The following is a 23859-nucleotide window of genomic DNA, read 5'->3' as shown; positions in this document are numbered from 1 at the left end:
AAGACACAATAATTAACAATGGAGTTTGAGGAAGAGGATGGAAAGGAAAAGGTTTGCTTCATCTCTTGAGCTATTTTTTTTCCTCTGTTAAGCTACATTGTCAAGAAAGTCAATTAGATCTATCACTGCCCATCAATTCTATTAGTGTCTATCACTAATAGAAAATTGTATCACTTTCTTGATTTTGATGTAACAATGACGCATTACATTATATTATTGCAGCAAAAATAATTTGAAATTGCGGAACATATGGAAAAACTGATCATGTTCAGCAGAAGGATAAGGTAAATATATGGATGCTTTGAAAGAAAATAAAGCGATAAATTGTCTTCTTAAGTATTTTAGAATTTTAAATCTATTGCAGAAAGTTGAGCTTGAAGAAGAAAAATAATCTGATGTATCTGACAGAGAATAAAAACAAAAAAAAAAATGAGAGAAGATCAAAACTAAAAAGATGAGAAAAAGGTAAATATAATTTATTGATGATATTTATAAAATACTATCTATATCTGACATTATATTATTACTTTATTTATTACAGCCTGTTGATGAAGAGAAAAATTTTGTTGAATAAGAAGAGCATGTTGAAGAACAAGTTGTTGAGGAAGAAACTAAAGAAGAAAGTGAGAATGAAAAGAAAAAAAGACTTGAAAATAAAAGAAAATAACAAAGAGAAAAGAAGGTAAATAGTTGTCTGTTATATCAATGGATATTTTAAATCATGTAAATAGAATGATAGTGGTCTATCACTTTCTATTAATGGTAGATACTTATTTTTTTTTTATTTTATAAATGAAGTTGTATATTGATGTTATGTTAGTATGTTTCTTGCTATATAGATCTAAATAGTTGTTGTCGTCAGCTATATCTAACTAGATGTTTGTACATATTAGCTGATATAATGATGAATAGAGTGATAGTTGTCTATCATCATCTATCATTGATAGAGAGTGATAGACCACCATCGCTGTCTATCAACAGTATATAATGAGAGATTTTATGATAAATCAATTTGGATGTTAATATTATGTTCATATATTTATTGATACATAGATATAAATAATCGATGATATCATGATATGTAGTTTCAAATTCTAACCTTTAACTTTTTTTTTCTTGTTACTACTATTTTAGGTTTGCTGAAGGTGAAGGAAAAGGGAAATGTACAAAGTTTAGACTAAAAGTATTAGATGATGATAGGAAAATTGTCAATGAAAGACCCAAGAGAGAAAAGAAACAAACAACAAAGACAAAGTAAATGAACAGAGAACCAAGAAAAAGAACGAAACGACTTCATTGATGGACAGTGCTCCAAGTTTCAGCTTAAACATCTCTCAACTAAACGCTCAAACTCAATCTCAACTTTCTCGATCTGAATCTCAACCTTCTCAGACTTAATGTTAGAACTTGATTTTAGAATGTTATTGAAAAAGACCACGATACTACTAACAATGAAATATGTTACTTTGTAAATGATATTTTGGGAATGTTACAATACTAGTGACAATGAACATTGATGATAGAACTACATCTATAAGAATTCTAGTTTATATTAATGACGTTATTTGCTACTAATGATGTTATCTGCTGTGATTTTATCAGTTTTATAAACTTTTGTATATATGTTAGATAAAATTCTATTAGGTACATGATGAATAAACCACTATCAAATATATGTCTAATATAATTCTACTAGGTACATCATGAATTCTATCATTGATAGACAATGATAAAAGTCTATCAATGTCTATTAGTGATAGTCTATCAAAAAGAAAAATGATTGTAAGCTCCATCTCACTTGGGGAAAGAACTGCTTGTTGGAAGTTATTTTTAATTGTGAGTTCAATCGAAGAAAATATGCAATGTTATTTTGTGTCATGTTATTGTGTAAAATATGCAATAGTTTTTCCTTTGCTAGAAGTTACTTCTAATTACTCTCTATCAGTGATATATACTGATTGAAAGATATCAGTGTATATCAACACAATGGTATATCAGTGTGCATAAATGATAGACACCTATAGAAATCTATCAGTATGATCACTGTATATCACTGTTTGTATAAATGTGTATATCACATGTTTCAATCTAGAAAATGAATATAAACAAAGAAATTTAATAATTTTATTCATATAAAGATATCATTTCATTTACTTACAAACTCAATAATAGAACCAATCAAGGGGGAAAATAACTTTCAAAATATCTAATATCAATCCATATGGCAATACAAGAGAAAAAATGCAACTATAATGATTACATCATTGAGTAATTTGACGAAATTTGCAAGTCCTAAAATTGTGAGTGAGAACGACTACATCTTAATGAACTACTTTTAGCTTCACTTACAGATATAATCCTTTGTTTTTTAGGTCTTCCTGCTGAACGTTTAAAAATTTGAGGTAATGCTCTAATGTCATCATCTAAAACCCTCCAATTTGAATGGACTCCAACAGGTCGAACACAACCCATGTATGTCGATAACAACACACTTGAGTAATAATAATTAGATACATAAGAATAAGTATCCATGTTAAGCAATCGAAGAATAGCAAGTGCATGACATGCAGGGAATTTCTTCAAAATCCCATACTCGACAACTGCAAAATCCAAAATTAAGCTTGACTAGGAATTGTTTATCACCATCCATTTCTGATTAATTCAACGTTGCTAATAGGATGAACCTATTAAATAAAAATGGGAAAAAGAAATCAACACATTACAAACATACTAAACATCAAATAAATAAATAAAAATTTGTAGAAATCTATCAATGTTAGTGATAGACTTCTATCACAGTTTATCGGTGATAGACAGTGATAGACATCTATCACTGATAGACAATGATATAAATCTATCACTGTATCACACTAAATATCATTCTCCTATCAATTTTATAAAGAACACTTACCATGCAACTTCTTGATTGTTCATGTTGGTTGCGTTAAGATTCTCAGCCCAAGGAGTCAAAATTATTTTCATCGACAAACTAACTTTCCTTCGATCATGAAACCATTTTTGCAGTAAACTTCTGATTGCATTGAGTAAACTTGCAACAGGTAAGTTTTTATTCTCTCTCAAAACATAATTTACACACTCTGAAGAGTTTTTTGTCATGATTTCATACCTTATTCTTCGAAAATATACATGTGACCACTTCCCAAATCTTACATTAATGAGGCATCTTCGAATATTGAGAGAAATTGACTCCATAGATTTCATATTAAACTCGAAGTCATTATCAGTATAAGATTTAGCAAAACTAAAGTAAAACTGGTCAATCAAAGGATCCTTGAACAACTTCTTCAAATTTCGTAGAACATGTTGAATGCACACACAATACTCAACATTATTAAACACACTTAAGACACCCTTTGGAATGTTCAAATGTCGATCAGAGACAATAACTAAATGTTCTTTATCCCCTAAACCAGTTTGTATGTTCAAAAAATTATTTCCATGTTACATCATTTTCAAAATCTATAATATAAAACGCAAGGGAGAAAATATTATCATTACCATCTAGTGTGGAAGCTGATAGTAGAGTACCGCCAAACTTAGACTTAAAAAACATGCCATCAACAGACATGGTAGGTCTGCAGTACCTCCACCCCTCAATAGATGCACCAATAGCCATGAAACATAATTTAAAATGTCAATTTTCATCAATCTTTAAAGCTTGGTATGTTCCTGAAAAAATAAATGAAAATAATTATATTAGTCACAATGGTAACAAATCAATCATTGGTTGCCATTAGTATATATACAGTGATAGAAGTCTATTACAGTCTACTAGTGATAGACAGTGATGCACAACTATCATTGATAGATAGTGATAGATGTCTATCACAGTCTATTTACAATACACATTGATATAAATTTTATAAGAATAATACTTCATTTGTAATAATACTTGGATTCATTTCTTTCAACCTTTCAAAAAACTGTGGAATCGAGCTATATAATTCAGCTGCATCACCATTTAATGATCTTGATATATGTTCTTTTGCCCTCCAAGCTTTTTTTATAACTAATATTAACACCAAGCTTAGTACGAGCCTTATGAACAATATCTCTAGGAAATGAGTGATCAGTAGAGATAAACCTAAAATCTTCTTTCAAGCAGTCCCCAATTACAGATGAAGAAACTTGCTTATGATAACTTTGAAATGTATTCATTGAACAATCATGATCGGGAATATACTTTATAAGCATCCATAACTCACTCTTCTTGTACCGAGATGCCCGAACATACCATTGACAACCTTCTTACAAACATTTCAACTCAAACGATTTTGAATTTGACTGTGTAGTTCTGAATTGAAAATCTTATTCACTGCTATTACATAAAAGCATTTAGACAATATTTCTTTACTTCCAAATATATATTTTTCCTTCAAATCACCATTAAAACCAACATTTCATATAACTTGATCATTTGAAGAACTAGAATAAGAACCTAAACATAGCAATCTATCACTGCCTCCACCACTAATACCACTGCAAGATCCTTCAATAGAATGATATCTAACATGAGCAACTAAAGGATGCCTAGTCCCTGAATTTGTAGCTAAAGACAAGTACCAAATGACATCCTTATCTTCCTTTATTTGGAATATAGATTGAATGTTAGTTTGATCAAAATCTAACAATACTGATAAATCTATTGAAACATCCAACTGAATTCCACCCAATATCAAACTAACTAAATCATTGAGTCAATCATATCATCAATAAAAACTCTAGTAACACTATTCTCATAAGAATTGTAATGAGTCCACTGTCCACCATAAAAAACGACTACAAGAATATTAACCATAGTATCAATTTACTGCAATAAAAGGAAAAGAAGATTGTATAAGAAATATGTTAATATGTATATAGCTCTATAACTTTATATCAGTGATAGACAGTAATAGAGATCAATCACTAGTGCAAAGCTCTATCACTGATAGAACTCAATCACAGGATATCACTATTATAGAGAGTGATAGAGCTCTATAACTGTCTATCACTGATAGAAAATGATAGAACTCTATCACTATATATCACTAATAGAGCTTTATCATTTTGTATAACTGATAGACAGTGATAGATATCTATCATTGGTAGAGAAGTATTCATATCCATATATATTCATACCAAAAACTATCTATCTTCACAACAATAAATAAAAAATAAAGAATAATAAAGTGATAAAGTGGTAGATTTCTACCACTTTCTATATATCAATGACAAACGAAGGGCATTTTTGGTAATTTTAAAAAAGGAAACCTGGAATCTTTTTTTTTTCTATAAATCGTAAATATACCTTTGTCATTTTTACACTTCAATTATTGCGCCAACTCATATTTTTAATTTAATGGAAAAATGATATATTTTTCAAAACAAATTTAAAGGTCAGGATAATTTTTTAAACAAGTTTTAAAGTTTAATGATACAATTGATTTCATTTTAAATGAAGGGACATAATTAAAACTTAACCGAATCTCTATACGTATTTTGTATTATTTAACCTATAATTTTTAAGAAATGAAGTCGAGTTTGGAAACTTCTCTCCCCTTTCAACTGTTGTTGAACACTTGAAAAAAAAGTAATTGATATAATAATAATAATAAAAAAAAGTTATATTGATACTTGCTCCTCTGATTCACAATTTGACACATATATGATTTGTTATTTTATTTTGTGAATTGACATATTTTGGTTTTTTTTTTTTAATATTTATGGACATAAATATTTATTGAATGGTTTTAATTTTTGATTTCATAAATATTAAAACATGGATTTCTATTCATACCACTATGGCATTGAAACTTTCTCACTTGCATGGGTTGACGGTGAAGAAAGCTCCTCTCAATGTAAGCTTTGCCTTAGAGAGAGAAATTGTACTCGTAGGACTAAAATTTAAGATTATCGAAAGTAATCAAACTAAAATTAGACGTTGGAAAACATAATAACACAAATTAGGCAAATCACTTAAGAGTATAGGACTAAATTCATATTTAAATCTAAAAAGTTCAACTTAATAGATTAAAAAAAAATCAAATCTAGTCGTATTCTAGCAATTTGAATCCTAAAATTTATATTTTGCCGAATTAGACTCTAAATTTTAACAAACATGGCAAATTTTCACTAAATTACTTACTAAATTTAATTAAAAAACAATTTAAAGATATTTTAAAACTTATTAACAAAATATAATTCTGTACAAAAATGGATATCGACAACAAATCAACCATTTTTAATAACTTTTGCTAAAATTAATCGTTTCCACACACACACAAAAAAGTGTATTTTTCTCTAAAATTTTAACAATTTATATGGTAAATATGTTTCACAATTCATTGAACACTTAAATTTATTATTAATGATATTTGGAATTTTTTTAAAAAATAATATATTTTTAAAATATAATGACAAAAATATGGTTGGAGGAAAACTTTTAGTGTTTGGAAAACTATTGACAAAATTGGGATAGTGNATTGTGTACTGTGTACACGATTGCCATGTGGTAAATTTGTGTACTCGGAGTGTTGTTTAATCCAGTCAGCACCTGACTAGTTGACCAGTCAGACGCAAACTCGTGGACTCGGTCCACGATTTGCTTATCTTTTTTTCATTTTTTCTTTTTTTTTTAAAAAAAGTGTGTTGACTATTTTTTTTAATTGTAGATGTACAACAATATTAAAACTTTAGGAATTGGTCCATAAATTCCTTCATTATTAAACTTAATTATATATTTAATCTACAATGAAAACATCTTACGCCCATATTAAAAAAAATGTCATGATATTAAAGAATATTTACAATTAGTTCTTTAATTTACAATTTGAAAATGAAAGTTTATATGAAATTTAAACGACCCCCTGACCCTTACCCCTCATGGGGTTGTCTTCGTGTTCCTCTAAATTAGGTTCACCTTGTTGTCGCCGTTGTCTACGACAAATACATCTTCGATCGGTGTCAGCAACATTGAGTCGTCTTGTTTGTTGAATAATACCTTTTACGTTGACCAATGTTTGCTGGCATATTGAACCAAATTCTGGTAAGTTGTTATGCACTGAATATTGTTGAACATCACCGATAAAATTATTCTATACAATAATAAATAAATAAATATTAAACAATATTCATATCATATATATGGAAATTTTCTAATTTTAAATCTATGATAAATCGCCACGTGATCAAATTGATACAGCTGGCCCATTTGTTAATTCTCCCTGTGCATAACGATCATGTCGTCCATGTCAGTAGGATAAATATTCCGCATGGATTCGACGCTAGTCTTGGTCGTGCTTACCTCTCAAATTGATCTGGTGTAGTGTTGGGAGTGTATAGGACAACGAAGGTATCGTTTGTTGTAGATCGAATTGTCTCAACACACGATCTGGATGATGTCACTCTACTATATGGAAGCATATAAGAGAGCTAACGGTCAACCAGATGTTTTCATCATCACGATAATAATCAAGTAAGGATGACCAAATCTGTTGTGTGTATGGCATCCAAATAATCTGATAAAAAAATAATAATAAATATACATCTAAAATATTTTAAATATTCATTCATATATACATTTGCTACCTGATGTCAAATATTTTTCTGTACACGAGCAACATATTTGCTGACTGTTCAGAGACAGCTAATACACCACTCCATCTAAAATTATAAAAAATATAATTAATTTATATTCTTACAATAAAATAGTAACGAAATAAGTATATAAATGAAATAATACTTGGTACTAAGTGGACAATGATCTGGGGCCTGTAGCTGGACTTGTGGTGTTATAATTGGAAATCGATCATAAGCCCATTTGTAGTAGTATCAGTGGCCCCACTATTTCCAATGCAGACAAAGTTCTTTATACAACCATGCAAGACATGCACCATCCCATGAATACGTACCAGCGTGCTCGAAATCAGACAATAGTGGGAGGAACATGAGATGCACTATAGTATTTGACTTATCAGCAAATAAAAATCCTCCGATGAGTTGCAAGATGTATGCTCGTGCATACCTACGTACGCTGATGTCGTCGGCATCGGGAGGTAATTTTGGAAACTGGGATGCCAACCAGGGGATACTCAATCTTGATCTCTTCAGATCATTTGTTAGAACGTCTAAGAGCTCTTCACAACATTCTTCCAATCATACTGTAGTGAACCTGTCAATGGTTGCCTGTCCACTCGTAACCCAAATTGTATGATAACATCCTGCAGCGTAATCGTACATTCCCCACAAGGCAGGTGAAATGTGTGGGTTTCTGGTCTCCAACGCTCAACTAGAGTAGTAATAAGGTACCAATCAAGCTGGATAAAATCAATTTGTGCAACCCCAAGAAAACCTGTCTGCTGAACATAGGGAATAATGCGGTGATCAAATGGGATAGTATGTTGTGCAATTGCCTCTCTTCTCTAACAACTCAACACTATAGTGGAAGAACTATCTCATACTGTTTGTGAACGATGCGCATTTTTTGGTATAATTGTACAGGATTAGAAGGACCAGACTCCATCACCTAAGAAGTTCAAATTACATTACATAATAAAATTCATGACATAAAAGATACATAAAAAGTACATAAAAAGATACAATTACATAAAATAATTTCATTACATAAATTCATTATAAGTACATAAAGAATACAAGTACATAAAATATATAATTACATGAAAAATTTAAGTACATAAAGAATACAAGTACATAAAATATACAATTACATGAAAAATATAAGTACATAAAGAATACAAATACATAAAATATACAATTACATGAAAAATATAAGTACATAAATAATACAAGTACATAAAATATACAATTACATAAAATGAAACAATTACATAAAAAGTATAAGTACATAAAATATACAATTACATGAAAAATATAAGTACATAAAGAATACAAATACATAAAATATACAATTACATGAAAAATATAAGTACATAAATAATACAAGTACATAAAATATACAAGTAAAAAAAAATACACCTAATGACTTGAAAACGAAACACCCAATGTACGTTATGGACAAGTGTGTCTGTTATGTCCTTATCTCTTGCAAATTGTACATCGCACTTTTTGGCTTGCCTCTCTCCAATTCATTTTATTATGAATGCGTGTACTTTTTGGCCGACCTTGTTCTCTTAGTAAGTCTGCATTTGGACGAGCTTCTGTAAATGATAATCCTGGCCAATAATCTAGGTGTTAAATTGGATGGAAGCGGCCTTCGTAACAATGCTGAAAATTGGACAATTTGTAGCATTCATCAATAAGTGGTAGGTATGTCATACGCATGTAATTACAAACTGCAATTACATGAGAGCATGGAATCTTGAATGATTGTCACTTATTACAAGAACATGTTCCTTCTTTCAAGCTCAAAACTTGGGTGTGTTGTCCTTTATAGGGAGAAATCATACTTATGTCAGTTTGTACTTCGAAAGTTTGACTTTCCTTGTCAATGGATGTTATAGTATGTGCAGATGCTCGTTTTTCCCACCTCTTAAGTTTTTTTAGGGCATATTCTGTAAATATATCCCCATGATCGAGTGCTTCACTGATTTCTTGTCTCCGGCGTTCAAAATACAATATTGTGCGATAGAATGTTAGCCTAACCAAATAAGTAATTGGTAACATTCTAGCACCTTTGAAAAACACCGTTCATGCATTCAACTGCATTGCTTGTCATCCACTTGTAGCGGTACCCACCGTCGTGTGACTGAATCCATTTTTCCAAGTTAATGTCTAAAAAATATTCAAGACATTCAGGGTGCAATTGTTTCAATTCTTTCATGCGTCGAATGAAATTATGCCTTTGGTGTTGATTTCCTGCCTTAAACACCAATTTTTTTGCTGCTTTGATTTGTATTTTGTATTGAAATTACTGGCAACATAGCGAAGACAATATCGATGGTACGCTTTGGGTTCACTCCAACCAATTTCTTCATTATTACTTACAACAATAATGCCCTTATGTCTATCATAAATCAAGCAAATACCCTCTCTTTGGGTAACATATTCACGCAATGCCCACTAAAACCATGACCAAACGAATTTTCACCTTCGACGATACAAAAGCAAGGGGAAATATATGTCTGTTTGCATCAATAGATAAGACTGTCAATAATTTCCCCTCACACTTTCCATAGGAGATGAGTTCCATCGATCTAGATTAATGGCCTACAATGGTTGAACCCTTCTCGGACCCAAGGACCAAAAAACTCGTCCAAAAATAGTCGTACCTGACACATTAGAAGGAAAAAAAATCAATTTGTTCGTGTTCCTGGATTGTAATGAACAAAAACACTTAACAAATATGGAAGCTCCGAATATGATTTCTCCCAATCACCAAACACAACAATCAAAACGCTTTTCTCTTCGCTTGCCACACCCGTCTATAATTAACATTATAGCCATATTGTTTTTTAATGGCTTATTGAAGTAGGGCCACAGGTACTCCATGATCAGCTCTAACCAAATTTTGAATTTCAATGCTCATAAAATTTGGATCAAGCTGTGAATGATCCTGCGTCAATTCTAAAAACAAACATGAGTGTTCTCCTTGAAGTTTGGTGATTTCGAACATCTCATGAGTTTTACGCCGATATGCCCGTAACCTCTAAGTACAACCGTCACTCCATGATTTACATTTAACATACCAAAGATCTTGATTTGATTCCACTACAACAATTTCATAGTGTTCTGTCATGCAATATTTTTTTAAGTTGTAAATCTTCTTTGGTATTAAACAAGATTCCTTTTTGTATCAAACTACATTATCTACACCTATATTCCGTTCTTCCAAAGTAAACCCTAGTTCACATGTTGAATTTGTCATTTCCCAATCTATTTGGATGAACATTTTCGACGGTATCAACTCAAGATCATATTCCCCACTACGGTCGTTTCCAAATAATTCATCAACTTCAACGTCAATGTCACTATCAAATCTTCAGGACGCATTGACATATTTATAATGATTTTTTCAACTGTTATAGTTGACAAAAAAATATGTTAATATGTCAACCCAAATCTAAGATTCATAAACTATACCTTTAAATCAGCCCAAATCTAATTGATAAACTATACGTTTAAATCAATCCATAAACTATACATTTAAATCAGCCCAAATCTAAGATTCACAAATTATACAGTTAAATCAACCCAAATCTAAGATCCATAAATTATACATTTAAATCGCTCAAATCTAAGATCCATAAACTATATATTTAAATCAGTCCAAATAAAAACAAAATAATATATCCATGAATCATACATTTAACTCAACTCAAATACAAACAAAATAATATATATATATGAACCAATCTTCATTTTTATAAACATATACATATATTTCTACATTCAACCCAACAAATATATAATCATCAAACGAATTAATCATAAAAAAAACAGCCAAACAAATAAACAAACATAATCATCTAGAAAAAATAGCCTAACAAAATTAGTCCAACTAATTTCTAAGTTCATACACTACATTAGATAACATCAGCCCAACAAATAGACAAATATATACATATATTTCTAGATTTAACCCAACCAATAAATCATCGATTCATAAACTACACATTAAGTTCAGCCCAAATGCAAACAAAATGATATATATATATATAGGAAGATTATATATTGAAAAACAACTAGAGAAAGAATTTTACCACAAAAACGTTCGAACGATTTTGGACGGACGAACAAATGGAGGACAATTTTGAACAATTTTGGACGGACGAGCAAATGGAGGCATTTGGATGCACAAGACAGGAGCAAAATGAGGAAGATTTCAGAATTTTGGACGGAGAAATGCAACAAAAGACGGCAAAATAAGACATAAAGCTTGAGGTGGGACGGAAGGCAGAAGGTCGGATGAGGAAGAAGAAGAGGCACGACAAATTTAATGGAGGAGGAAGTCGTGTACTCTGTGTATCGAGTACATGATAAAGGTGTAATCGTTAAACCTATTTTTAGGAATACTTCCCCTCCAACCCTAATATATATTAAAAAACGTCATTTTAAAAAAAATTATGATATTTGGAACCAAAATTATTAAAAGGATTAAAATGGTAGTACTTTTACGACTGAGATTGTAAAGCTATACAGTAAAAAAAATTGTAAAACTATTTTAAGTTTCGGATATAATTGGATGAAATTGAAATTTCAAAAATTAAAATTAATAGACATATTTAGAGTCAAAATTATTATTATTTGCAAAATGTTCATGGGTGTGGTCAAAAGTAGAATTAAAAAAGAAACTTGCAAATATCTTATTTTAAATAAATTAAATTAAACTTTTTTTTTATTGTCAACAACTTTTGTTTGAGAAGACGAGAATTCAAAATATATATCTATTTTTTTAATATAAAAATGTATATATAATATATATCTATGTGCGTGTGTATTAATTAGGATCTTAGATATTTAAAATATTTAAATTTTATTTTTTAGATATTATAATTAAAACGTGAGATGAAGGAATCAAATTTCAGAACTTGAGATCATAGTAGATCACTATGTCATATTCCTTTTTAGCAATTTCCCTTATATTTTAATTCGTATGCGTCAGCTCATTTTTTTTTTCCTTCCAATTTTTTATTTTCTCAACCGTCCAGCTTTCTAAACCCTACTTCAGGTTTAGTCACTCCCTCTTTCCATTACCAACCACTGCTCTCCGCACGCCGTTTCTAACCGCCGGCGTCACACCGGCCGCCGTACGCTGCACTCTCAGCCCCCACTTTCATACATTCTCACGCCAATCAGAGTTAATTATCTCCATTTTTTTCCTCAGAAACGCAGTGGTTTAGCTCCTAACCCGCGCCGTTGGTAAGATCGCGCCGCCACCTTCAAATTTCCAGGTCCCTAAGTTTTTATTTTCTGATTTGCTTTATATTTTGTTTTGTTGGGTTTTGGTGGTTTTGTACGTTTCACACACAGGGAAGAAAATCAAGAACATTAAAATTTTTCTTTTTGTTGATTTGTTCTTCAACCAATGTTCACTAGTATTAATGAAAACTTAAAACTAAGAATGTATACCTCACAATTTAGAAGGAAAAAAGGGGATTAAATCAACAAATAAAAATGGAACAAATAGCATATTATGCTTATCCGAATCAATAAACAAAGAGGATAAAAATGTTCAAGAAGAAGGAAAAAGAAAAGAAAAGAACAGAAAAAAAACTCACATGATGTGTGTTCAACTGTAAAAGTCTTGCTGGAAGGAAACTGTAGTTGGAAAGGTTGAGATTATTGTGATCAATTAAAAAGAACAACAAAATACAATGGATAACAAAATAGAAAACGAACCTTAGTTTGAGTTTAATTGAAGTGAATTGAGACATGGGAAGTATTTGCATATATACTGGAGGGCATAAAATAGGTCGTATTTGCCAGGATTGTAAGCAGAAACAAAAAAACATACAAACTGTATATTTTTCCCTTTTTCCCCCTGTTTGCCATCCTGGGAAATCCGGCCTATTTGGAATTAAATTTGTTTTCTAAAAAGCAAGATTTCAAATTCCTTGTTTATTTTTATTGCAACCAGGGGTTCCAAGCAAGGGGTTAGGGACCGAAGATGACCCTAAAGCATTTGCTTCTTCGTCAAACACTGAAGAGCTTTTCGAGAGCCAATGCCAACTTACTGCATCGACAATCACCTATCAACATCAATGCCACTCACACATTCATCACAAAACCTTCCTTTTCTTTGCTTGATTCACATTATGGTTGTTATTCTTCAGTCACTGTCCGAAATTTTGAGTTCAGAAAATCGAATTCAATTTCCAGTAGGTGCATTCACTTTACTGTAACTAAGTTGATCGATGCAGCAATTGAGCCAAAACTCGAATCTGCAGACGTTGAGGATGATGATGGATCAATGAACGAGTTTTTATCCAGATTTGTTTGGATAATGCGTAGAAAGATTTCTGAAGTGTTTCCGGATTATGATAAGCAAACAGTTAATGCAATGCTTTTGATGATTGTGGAAAAAGTAGTATCTGAAATGGAAAAGGGTAGCTTTGAGCAAACGTTAAAGGCTTCCACAGATAGTCCAGATTGGGACCTAAGTGAGGATTTGTGGAAGACAGTAAGTGAAGTTAGCAACATGGTTTTGGATGATATGAAGAAGGCTACAAAGAAGGAGAAAATGAAGGGTTTTCTGCTCTCTGAGGAAGTTCAGGAAATGTGTAGGTTTGCTGGGGAAGTTGGCATTCGAGGGGATATGCTAAGGGAATTTAGGTTCAAATGGGCCCGTGAGAAAATGGAAGAAAGTGAGTTTTATGAGAGTTTGGAGAAGCTCAAAAAAGAGGCTCGTACCCAGGAAGAAAAGAATGATTCTCCAAGTGGTGCAGAGGCTGCACCTGAGGTGAAATCCGAGGCTGTTTCTCTTCCCAAAAGGCGAGGGAAGTTAAAGTACAAGATTTATGGTCTTGATTTATCTGATCCTAAGTGGAGCAAAGTAGCAGACAAAGTCCATGAGGCAGAGGAGGTGCTATGGCCGCAGGAACCAAAGCCAATTTCTGGAAAATGCAAACTGGTCACAGAGAGAATTCTTTTGCTAAATGAGAATGATGACCCATCTCAATTATTGGCTGAATGGAAAGAGCTTCTTCAACCCACTAGAATTGACTGGATTACCTTACTTGATAAATTGAATGAGAAGAATAGATTCTTATACTTCAAGGTAAAATCATCATCTCTTATTTTTCCCCCTCTTGCCTTGTGTTATTGTACAATTTTTATTGTCCACTTTAAGAATTCACTCATTACCCTATATATCTACTTGTTGCATGGTGGAACACATTAAATAGACTTGTGTTGGCAATGCAAACCATGTAGAATCCTATCGAGCTATCTTGCAGATCAACATTTTTATTCATGTAAACAAATAACTTTTACTTGTGTAACGATCAAGTATATGTGCTTATTGGGAGATCCGTTGAGAGAGCCAAATTATTGGACCACAAGCTGGAACCTGCTGTTTTCCATGGAAGATTGGTATAAACAGGGGAGTTTTTTTTTTGGGCCCACATACCTGTTATTATTCTTTTTTAATTGTTATTGTAATGTTTGTAAGTCCCGAGGAGAAGTTAGAATTGTTGCTTGCATTATGAGCTCTTGGTGTTTTTGTTTTGAATGTCATATATATGAATATACCTTTGATTTGGAGTTCTGAAATGACATGATGTTACCCTCTGCTCTTTTGATTGCTGGCGTTATGCATTAGGGGTGTTTATCAATGAAACTTTTCTACTCCATATTATAAAGAATGATGTAATGTTTGCAATAAGACCCTAAATTTATTGCTTATTATGAACGAAGGTAGCAGAACATCTTCTGAATGAAGAGTCTTTCCAGACCAACATCCGTGACTACTCTAAGCTTGTTGATGTCCATGCTAAAGAGAACCGCCTAGAGGATGCTGAGAGAATTCTTAAGAAGATGAATGAGAAGGATATTACACCAGACATTTTGACAGCCTCAGTTTTGGTTCATATGTATAGCAAGGTGGGCAATCTTGACCGTGCGAAGGAGGCTTTTGATACCTTGAGGAGTTACGGCTTCCAACCAGATGGGAAGGTTTATAATTCCATGATAATGGCATTTGTAAATGCTGGACAACCCAAGTTGGGCGAGTCAGTGATGAGAGAGATGGAAGCAAGGGACATCAAACCCAGCGCAGACATTTACATGGCATTACTAAGGTCATTTTCCCAACGTGGTGATATCAGTGGCGCTGGAAGAATTGCTTCTACCATGCAGTTTGCTGGCTTCTCGCTAAATTTGGAGTCATGTACATTGCTTGTTGAGGCATATGGGCAAGCTGGTGATCCTGATCAGGCAAGGAACAATTTTGACTACATGATAAAAATTGGGCACAGGCCTGATGACAGGTGCACTGCAAGTATGATTGCAGCCTATGAAAAGAAGAATCTGTTGGACAAGGCTTTGAATCTTTTACTACAGCTTGAAAAGGATGGATTTGAGCCTGGGGTTGCAACTTATGCTGTTCTTGTAGATTGGTTGGGTAAGTTGCAGCTGGTTGAAGAAGCCGAGCAGGTATTAGGCAAGATTGGCGCACAGGGTGACTCTCTCCCGTTTAAGGTTCATATTAGCCTATGTGATATGTACTCAAGAGCTGGGATTGAGAAAAAGGCGCTGCAAGCTGTGGGGATCTTGGAAGCTAAAAAGGAGGAGTTGGGACATGGTGATTTTGAGAGGATCATAAATGCACTTATAGCAGGTGGCTTTGTGCAGGATGCTAAAAGAATGCAGGGTGTTATGGAGGCCCAGGGTTTTACTGCATCCCAACCACTTCAAATGGCTCTGAGGACATCTCAAGCTCTTCGTGGCAAAAGACTACGTTGACATTATTTTTTTTGACCGTTTATAAATTTATCGACAGTTCATTGCTGCTGGCAGATATGTGAATATTTACCATCAACTAGAATTCTGTGGCAAAGCTAGTGGCTGGAAATATTTTGTAGGATGGAACGGAATCTCTATGGCAAAAATTGGCATTTCAGCATTTCTTTGTGAGGCAGTGTTATTTCCCCCAACCAAATATAGGTTAAACCCATCTCTAGTTTTAACTTAACCATGCTATTTTGTGTTCCAATCTAGAAGGTAGATTTTTTTCCCTCTCCATGCCTTGGTTTGTAAGATATGCATGAAAAAAAAACTATCATTGATTGACCTAGTAGTCAATAAGGGTCATAGATATAACAAAGGGCCTAAAGGAGAATGGATTCAGTCCATGGTAGTTCTACCTACCTCCTGCCAGTTTCCTTGGCTCCGGGTTGGGTGCAAATTGGTTCCAATACTTGCATATATATACACACACACACAAACATGCATATGTTAAAAAAAAAAAAAGCAAAGAAAATATAAGGATTTCACAACATGCTTTAATAACAGGTTCTTCTAAATCTTTTTCCTTGCTTGGCTTACATGGTATCCATTCTCAGGCTATCTCTCAATAAAGCATGCTTTCTGTTACACGAATCCCGTTTTCTCCAATTCATAGAATTCGAGTTTTAATAATATTCCCCTTTTATGTATTCGTTTAGTCGCTTGAGTTCCCCGTTTTGCTGCTCTACCAGTGCTCTGACTACATCTACTATAGAAATCATTCCAACTAGTTTGCCATCTATAACAGGAACATGTCTTATGCGATTCTCTGCAAATGCCAAAAACTTCAACTGGATTATTCTCCCCTTAGATGATCGTTGGTGCAGCTGGAGAAGGAGCTGACTTCTCTTATTTATGGTAATTTCAGAATCTAAATGACATTGTATTTAGTATTTACCTGTCATAAGCTGCACTGCTTTAAGGATGTTCGTATCAGACGTTACAGTTACTAGTTTGTCCTGTTCATGGAAAATAAAAATGTATGATTGAGAACTGTTGTTTGTAATCTGGTTTTGTAGTGAGAAAAGACTGAAAATAACCTCTCTAGTCATTATTTCTCCAACTTTTGTGTATATGGGAGATCTCCCATCTGCTATTATTTTCTTCAGGTAGTCTGCTTGGACCATCAGAAAGAAGCAATTACCAAGTTTATATTCATGGAATAGAGCACAAAGGAGAACCTATCTTCCTTCTTTCTTTCTTTCTTCCCCTCCCCTCCTCTCCCCCAGTTTTTGAATAAATATTTTGTTTACCTATGTTTTGGGTTTAGTTTCCATTTGGTCTCTTGGTTTTGAAATGTTATACATTTAGTCCTTATTAAATTTTGAATTTGGTTTCAAAATGTTATAATTTTACTTTGGAGATTTGAGTTTCGTTCCAATTTGGTCCATAAGTTTCAAAATTTATATTTTTAACCTTAACTTTTTTTTTTGTTGCTAAATACTCATTTTTCATCTCTAGTTAATCTCTATTAATTAATATTAAAGAATTATAATTAATTAAGTTTTACTACTTTTTTTACTTTTAAAATTTTATATTTTAAATTTCACCTCATAGTTATTTTAAATTAACTAATAGCATTAATGTTAATGACTGAAAATGTGTATTTGATAAAAAAATCAAAGTTAAAAGTGAATATTGAAATCTAAGGACCAAATTGAAATAAAATTCAAATCTCAAGGATAAAATTATAACATTTTAAAACTTTAAAACTAAATTAAAATCAAAACCAAAACTTAAGGAAGTCTAAACATGTAATATTGTGAAACTTAGGGATCAAATAGCAACTAAATCCAAAATTTAGGGATAAAAATGTATTTTTTTTTCTTTTTCTTCTTTTTTTGTTTTGGAAGGAAATTGAAATTAAGAGTTTGTTTGGATTAACTAGAGAAATTTTTTTTCAAAAAAAATATTTTTATTTAAACTCTTTTGATAAAATATAGTTAAAATATACTGCAAAAGCTATTTTGAATGGTTGTCAAATACTTCATTTTTTTTTAAAATGGCTTATATTCAAAATTAAATAGTTGAAAACTTAATTCAAATGCACTCTAGCCTTTCAGTTACCTTGTTCTGTGACGATTCCAGCAATGTGTTCTCCTTCAGACTTCAACACCACCAAAGATCCAATGTTATTTCTAGCCATCTGCAACAAAACAACAAGTTCTCAATCTTCCAAGAAAAATACTTTCCAGCTTTTGGAAGCGGCGAAAACGAAACAAATCTCCCTACATTTTGCACGGCATCGATGGCGGTATCCTCTGCCTTACAGGTTAACCAAGAGGAGCCAATACTTCCATCTCCCCTTCTCGAAACGATCTCCGCTACTGTAATATTCTTCAAACCTTTCAGCGGAGAAGACGGATCACCTCCTAATTCCGATCCTTCCAAAATCTTTTCCACTTTATTTGTTTCTCTTCTATAAGAGTGCTGTGTGATCGTGATCTTCTTTAACGTCTCTTGCCATGACCTTACTGCTTTCATGATCCCGTGCATTCTAGATCTGAAAATCATTAGTTAATTCGATTCATTTTTCTTTTGATCGTTTATGTTATGAGTGATTGAAGAAAATTGTGACAGTTAGGGTGAAAATTGACCTTGGATCTGGATTGGACTGTAACAGGAAGCTCCTTTGAAGATCAATGTACGCTATGTTCTGTATTTCCATGGGGATTTGAAACAGAATAAACAGGAATAACTTGCAATTATCATTCATCTCATTACGAAACTCATTAGATTAATGCACACCATTCTTTGCTTTACAAGGATGTCTTGCATTCATTGATTATAATTGGTCTCATCACGAAACTAATTTTTCAATTAATATTGCGATTAGTGAACATTCGTTGATTCAATAATCATAATGAAGGGAATCCTGTCATTGATTTTTTGAATTTAGGCTGTTTAGTGTTTCTTTTTTGATAAGACTGTTCAGTGTATCAATTACTGAATTAAAAATAGAACTTTTTATTTATAACTTTGAATATTTCAAAAAAAAAAAAAAAAAAAAAAAAAAACAAAACTTTAGTATTTTGGGACAAGGCAAATAGCTAAATTCAATTAGCATTCTTGAAAAAGAGCTAAATGACTTTTGTTTCATAATAATAGTAAACGTGAAGATTAAGTCCTATCATAAGTAGATTCGAACCGTTGACATTTGCTACAAGATAAACTACTGTCTTGTTAGGAGTGTGAATAAATTCCACATTGATTAGGAAAGGAACTCATCATGAGTTATAGATAAGGACAATTATTTTATATTTTTTTGACATTTATTTTTTATAGACATCCTAACTTTAAATCAAAGGTTCGTAAAAATGTGTTTGACCTTGATATAACTATTTTTTATTTGAAAAACTTATTATGTGAGCACTTTTTAAAGAAAAATATAACTTATTTGGAATAGCTTTATAATTTATTTTTTTTAAAAAAAATCATATTACTATTTTCTATATAAGAACATTAGGAAAGATTACTAATAAAAATCATATTACTATTTTCTATATAAGAACATTAGGAAAGATTACTAATAAAAGTGTGTGTTCTTTTTTTAAGCACAATAGGTGCATGGATTCAAACGACAAACTTTTTAATCGCTAAAATATATTTCATATCAATTAAACTAATTAAAGTGCATTTAGTGGTCTTTTGAGTGATTTTAGATGGTCAATTTTTTAATATAAAAATCTTAATATATAAAAGACAATAAAATGGATTAATTTAAAACTTTTTCTTTAAGGAAAAAAACATATTTGAAATAATCAAATCACTTTTAAATATAAAACAACCAAACAAGTTTGTTGTTCAATGTATAAAAACAAAGTCGGTAACTCAAAGTTGAATAAAATAACAATCCTAAAAAAGTTGAGACATTAGAAATATTTTAATGTACAAAAACAAGGTAGAAAGATCAAAGTTTATAAATCAAACTTGTAATGTAAATTTAGAATTTTTAAAACAAATAAATAATTAGTTAACAGTATTCATTTTTTAAAAAAATTATTATTATTACAAGAATCTTAAATTGTATAAATTTTCATGTCAAGAATATTTCAATCCGCGACTCAAGATTTTTGGTAAGATTCCAACGGCCAAGAATTATTTTTTTTCAAATCTTGGTTAATATCATCTAATATTGGAATATATTCTTATGCCTACCTAAAATGAAATTACTTAAAGATTCCTGTTTTCTTCTGCATTTCCAAAATTTTCTTTCTTTATCCAAAACAAATTCTCTTTTTCTTTTAGCCACGAAAGCCTTCTCACAAGCTGCTTCTCCATGTATATTTTAAGCCTTAAGCCAATCCATTTTACCACAAAAAGTGTAATGCCTCAAAGGAAAAGGGGATTCCTTCTTCTTTACTTGGAAGGAGAGTAAAGAAAGAAAGTAGACTTAGGGATGGCAAGATTTTTGGGGCAATGCCTTGTCGAGATCCAACACGAACCAAACTGAAAGTCTTTGGTTTGATAAGGAAATGCGGTCGAGTCTGCCTTGTCTCATTGTCATCCCTACGCAATTGAAAATCCAAGGTAATTGCAACTATAAACTCTAGGATTGGATGTGATGTTTGCTCAGTCAAGAAGGAAATATCTTATTTGAGAAGGCAAAACCATCCATCCCATATTCCTTGTCCAACAGAAAGGTAAAAGAAAGCTAAAGAAGGAAGTTCTTAAGCAAAAGCTAATCCAAAAGTTGGCATGTTTCCAAAGTATCTAATGCCAAATTATATATTGCTTTGGACAGGATAACTTCAATGATAAACCCAGCATTCCTTTATTGTCTGTTATGTCACTCTCACAATTGCGCATTCTACTTCCTTGGCAATCATTAAAAGCTTCTCCTCTTCCAGAAAATGAGTCGCCAGGACGGAGTTTTGAGCCTACAGATGAAGTGGAAACTTCTGCATCTGCAGCTGATACCACGCAGAATATTCGGCATCAACCAGCCCAGTCTCCTGAGATAAAACCAGAACAGCCTCCTTTAGCAACAGCTCTGGCACCTGAAAGAAGTGAAACTATGCCACCTTCAAAATCTCACAAGGCAGGCAAAGTTCATTCTCAGCCACCACCGAATTCCCGAGCCAAAAACCGATCCCGAACAGCTTCCAAGCCTTCACCACCATCGAAAGCAATCCCTCAATCTTCAGTTGCTTCCAACAAGTCTCCTTCAACGTCAGGCAAAGACTCCCTATCTCAAGATACTTCAAAGCCTTCATCACCAGCAGGCAAATCCTCTCGTTCTCAAGATGCTTCTTCAAAGCCTTCATCACCTGCAGCAGTTGCAGCTACAGCTCCTCGATCCCGGATTACTTCAAAGCCATCGTCTCCATCGTCTTCGTCGTCTCCATCATCTCAAACATCCAGTAAAAACCATCCAAAACCATCGTCACAATCAAGATTTAAAGCCGATTCTCAACCTTCATCTTCAAGGTCAGCATTTCCATCTCAAGATTCGTCTCTGCCACCACGGTTGCCATCTCTAGAAAATTCTCGACAACCATCAGAAAGAACCTCTCGGGTTCAGTCTCCATCTCATTTTTCCAGTAAACCAACTGCACAATCAACATCACAACAGCCTAATGAGTCTCCTGCAGTCATTGGAATTCAAAGCCATCCAAATTCAAAACCATCATCACAATCAAGATTTAAAGCTGATTCGCAGCCTTCATCATCTTCAAGGTCAGCATTCTCATCTCAAGATTCTTCTATGCTACCATGGTCGCCATCTCGAGAAAATTCTCGCCAACAACCATTGGAAAAAACCTCTCGAGTTCAGTCTCCATCTCATTTGTCCAGTAAACCTGCACAATCCACATCACAACAGCCTATTGAATCTCCTGCAGCCATTGGAAACCAAACAACAAATGAAACCATTTCTCATCCCACAAATCAATCCCCAAAAGCAAGACCTACAAGCAGAGAAAGTCAGATGCAAACCAAATCAAAGCAGTCCCTGAAACCAAACACGAAACAAGTGGAGTTGAAAGCATCAAAAAATAAGTCTGAAACCAAGGAAGAGCTCTCATCTAAGAACACTTCCAATCCCCATTCAAACCAGGACTCTTTTGAAAACCCAACAAAATCAGATCAAACCATAGAAAATAGCTTAGATTTCTCCCTAGAATCTCAAGCAGAGTCAAGAGAAACTGAGGAAGAATTGGCAAAGACAACCAATGCACTTCAAACCAAAGCATCCAGAAGCACATTAATCACATCTTCCAAAATCCATCCATCGTTTGAACCAGAACAACAGGAAGAATCCATGGACGACTCATCCAAAGCTTTTCAGAAACTAAACATCAAATATTCAGACGAAGAAAATCCAAAGAGTTTCACAACACTGATCGGCCAAAACAAAGGATCGTCAATGCACTTAGTCTCCGGCGAAGCCAAAAGCGAAAGCTCAATCCACATCCACCGTCAGTACAAAAGCAATCCAGATCAAAGCCCTAAATGTTCAACAGAAATCGAAGGAAATTTCATTAACGAAACACAGGAAGATTCAAGAACAGAAGAGAATCCACCGTCAGTGGAAATATATATCAACCTCAATGTACAAGGTATCAACAACTCAATCATGTGCAATACCTCATTTACAGAGAATGATCCAGGAATCAAGTTGAAACTTTCTCGAGAAACAATAAAATCTGAAGATGAATTAGAGTCTCATCACGCTAGAAAAGCAGAGTACAGTGCGAAACCTGCCGAGAAGGTTACGTATGAGCCCAGAGTAAGACGAAGATGCCTCAGAGGGATGTTAATGGAGTCGAGCGATTCTGAGGTCGAGAATCCAGGAAAGTCCAGACGCCATGGCTGCCGGTACGGTCTTAGTAGCAAAGGAAAAGAGGTCGAAACTCTGTAATGAAGAAGATCTTCCAGCATCATTCGTAACAACGGAGAAATATTCAAACGCAGAAAAGAAATTGAGGTGTGTATGTATATAATGAATTTGAAACTTGCGTGCGATATCTATATTCAAAATCAATGAAGCTTTGATTGTAATATGAACTGAAATTTTCCATGAAAATCAGGTTCATGTTTACAAATATTTGACCAACTCTTCGATTCCTAGTTTTATGACACACATCTGCTAACAATGGAAAATAAAAACATCCTCGTAAAATTGAGGAGCACGATGGAAATTTGTATATTTGTATACAGAGAGAATATAATATAATAATAATAAATAAAATAAAATAAAGTATCAAAATATAAGAAATTATGTAAATAGAAAATATGGAAAATGAAAATTTGAGGTGGATTTTGAAGGATTTTCATATCCGAGTGTGTCTATAAAATCCACAAATGACCACTCATTTATGGTGATTTTGGCAAGTAGGATGTGGTATACTTGAATACTAAGCATGAGTTGTTGTATGACACACGATCAACACATGAGGCAATGGAGAAGGAACACTTTGTATTTGGACATTA

General features: G+C 32.9%; 3 protein-coding genes across 4 annotated transcripts; 2 read left to right on the top strand and 1 right to left on the bottom strand.

The window, feature by feature from the left end:
- The first annotated feature begins 12573 nt into the window (after positions 1–12573).
- On the top strand, positions 12574–17431 carry LOC120075450 (pentatricopeptide repeat-containing protein At3g13150). Of its 2 annotated transcripts, none has more exons than XM_039028851.1 (4): positions 12574–12840; positions 13559–14698; positions 15337–16584; positions 17174–17431. In XM_039028851.1, exons 2-3 carry the CDS (start codon positions 13589–13591, stop codon positions 16381–16383), a joined length of 2157 nt encoding a protein of 718 aa, XP_038884779.1. In that variant the 5' UTR covers positions 12574–12840; positions 13559–13588; the 3' UTR covers positions 16384–16584; positions 17174–17431. The 2 variants fall into 2 exon arrangements, with proteins under 2 accessions (XP_038884779.1, XP_038884778.1); XM_039028850.1 differs by having other exon boundaries at positions 12574–12872.
- Positions 16591–19118, bottom strand: LOC120075451 (CBS domain-containing protein CBSX3, mitochondrial). Its single transcript, XM_039028852.1, has 6 exons — positions 19023–19118; positions 18658–18928; positions 18493–18571; positions 17466–17539; positions 17324–17384; positions 16591–17194 (listed from the first exon to the last, which is right to left on the bottom strand). Exons 1-6 carry the CDS (start codon positions 19091–19093, stop codon positions 17052–17054), a joined length of 699 nt encoding a protein of 232 aa, XP_038884780.1. The 5' UTR covers positions 19094–19118; the 3' UTR covers positions 16591–17051.
- Positions 19119–20495: 1377 nt separating this feature from the next.
- Positions 20496–23482, top strand: LOC120076895 (flocculation protein FLO11). The gene has a single exon (XM_039030845.1). The coding sequence runs from the start codon at positions 21212–21214 to the stop codon at positions 23285–23287; it is 2076 nt and encodes a 691-aa protein (XP_038886773.1). The 5' UTR covers positions 20496–21211; the 3' UTR covers positions 23288–23482.
- Positions 23483–23859: the final 377 nt, after the last annotated feature.

This window comes from Benincasa hispida, chromosome 4, assembly GCF_009727055.1.
Source record: "Benincasa hispida cultivar B227 chromosome 4, ASM972705v1, whole genome shotgun sequence".
Lineage (NCBI taxonomy): Eukaryota > Viridiplantae > Streptophyta > Magnoliopsida > Cucurbitales > Cucurbitaceae > Benincasa > Benincasa hispida.
The sequence above is the reverse complement of the archived record's forward strand: the minus strand, read 5'-3'. Positions and strand labels throughout refer to the sequence as shown.

Bases quoted from the DNA above. Each gene is read 5' to 3' on its own strand.
- LOC120075450 (XM_039028851.1), top strand. From the start codon at position 13,589: ATGACCCTAAAGCATTTGCTTCTTCGTCAAACACTGAAGAGCTTTTCG. The intron at 14,699-15,336 runs GTAAAATCATCA...TTATGAACGAAG, and splicing joins ATAGATTCTTATACTTCAAG to GTAGCAGAACATCTTCTGAA.
- LOC120076895 (XM_039030845.1), top strand. From the start codon at position 21,212: ATGTCACTCTCACAATTGCGCATTCTACTTCCTTGGCAATCATTAAAA.
- LOC120075451 (XM_039028852.1), bottom strand. From the start codon at position 19,093: ATGGAAATACAGAACATAGCGTACATTGATCTTCAAAGGAGCTTCCTG. The intron at 18,929-19,022 runs GTCAATTTTCAC...AATGATTTTCAG, and splicing joins CAGTCCAATCCAGATCCAAG to ATCTAGAATGCACGGGATCA. The intron at 18,572-18,657 runs GTAGGGAGATTT...GTTTTGTTGCAG, and splicing joins CCATCGATGCCGTGCAAAAT to ATGGCTAGAAATAACATTGG.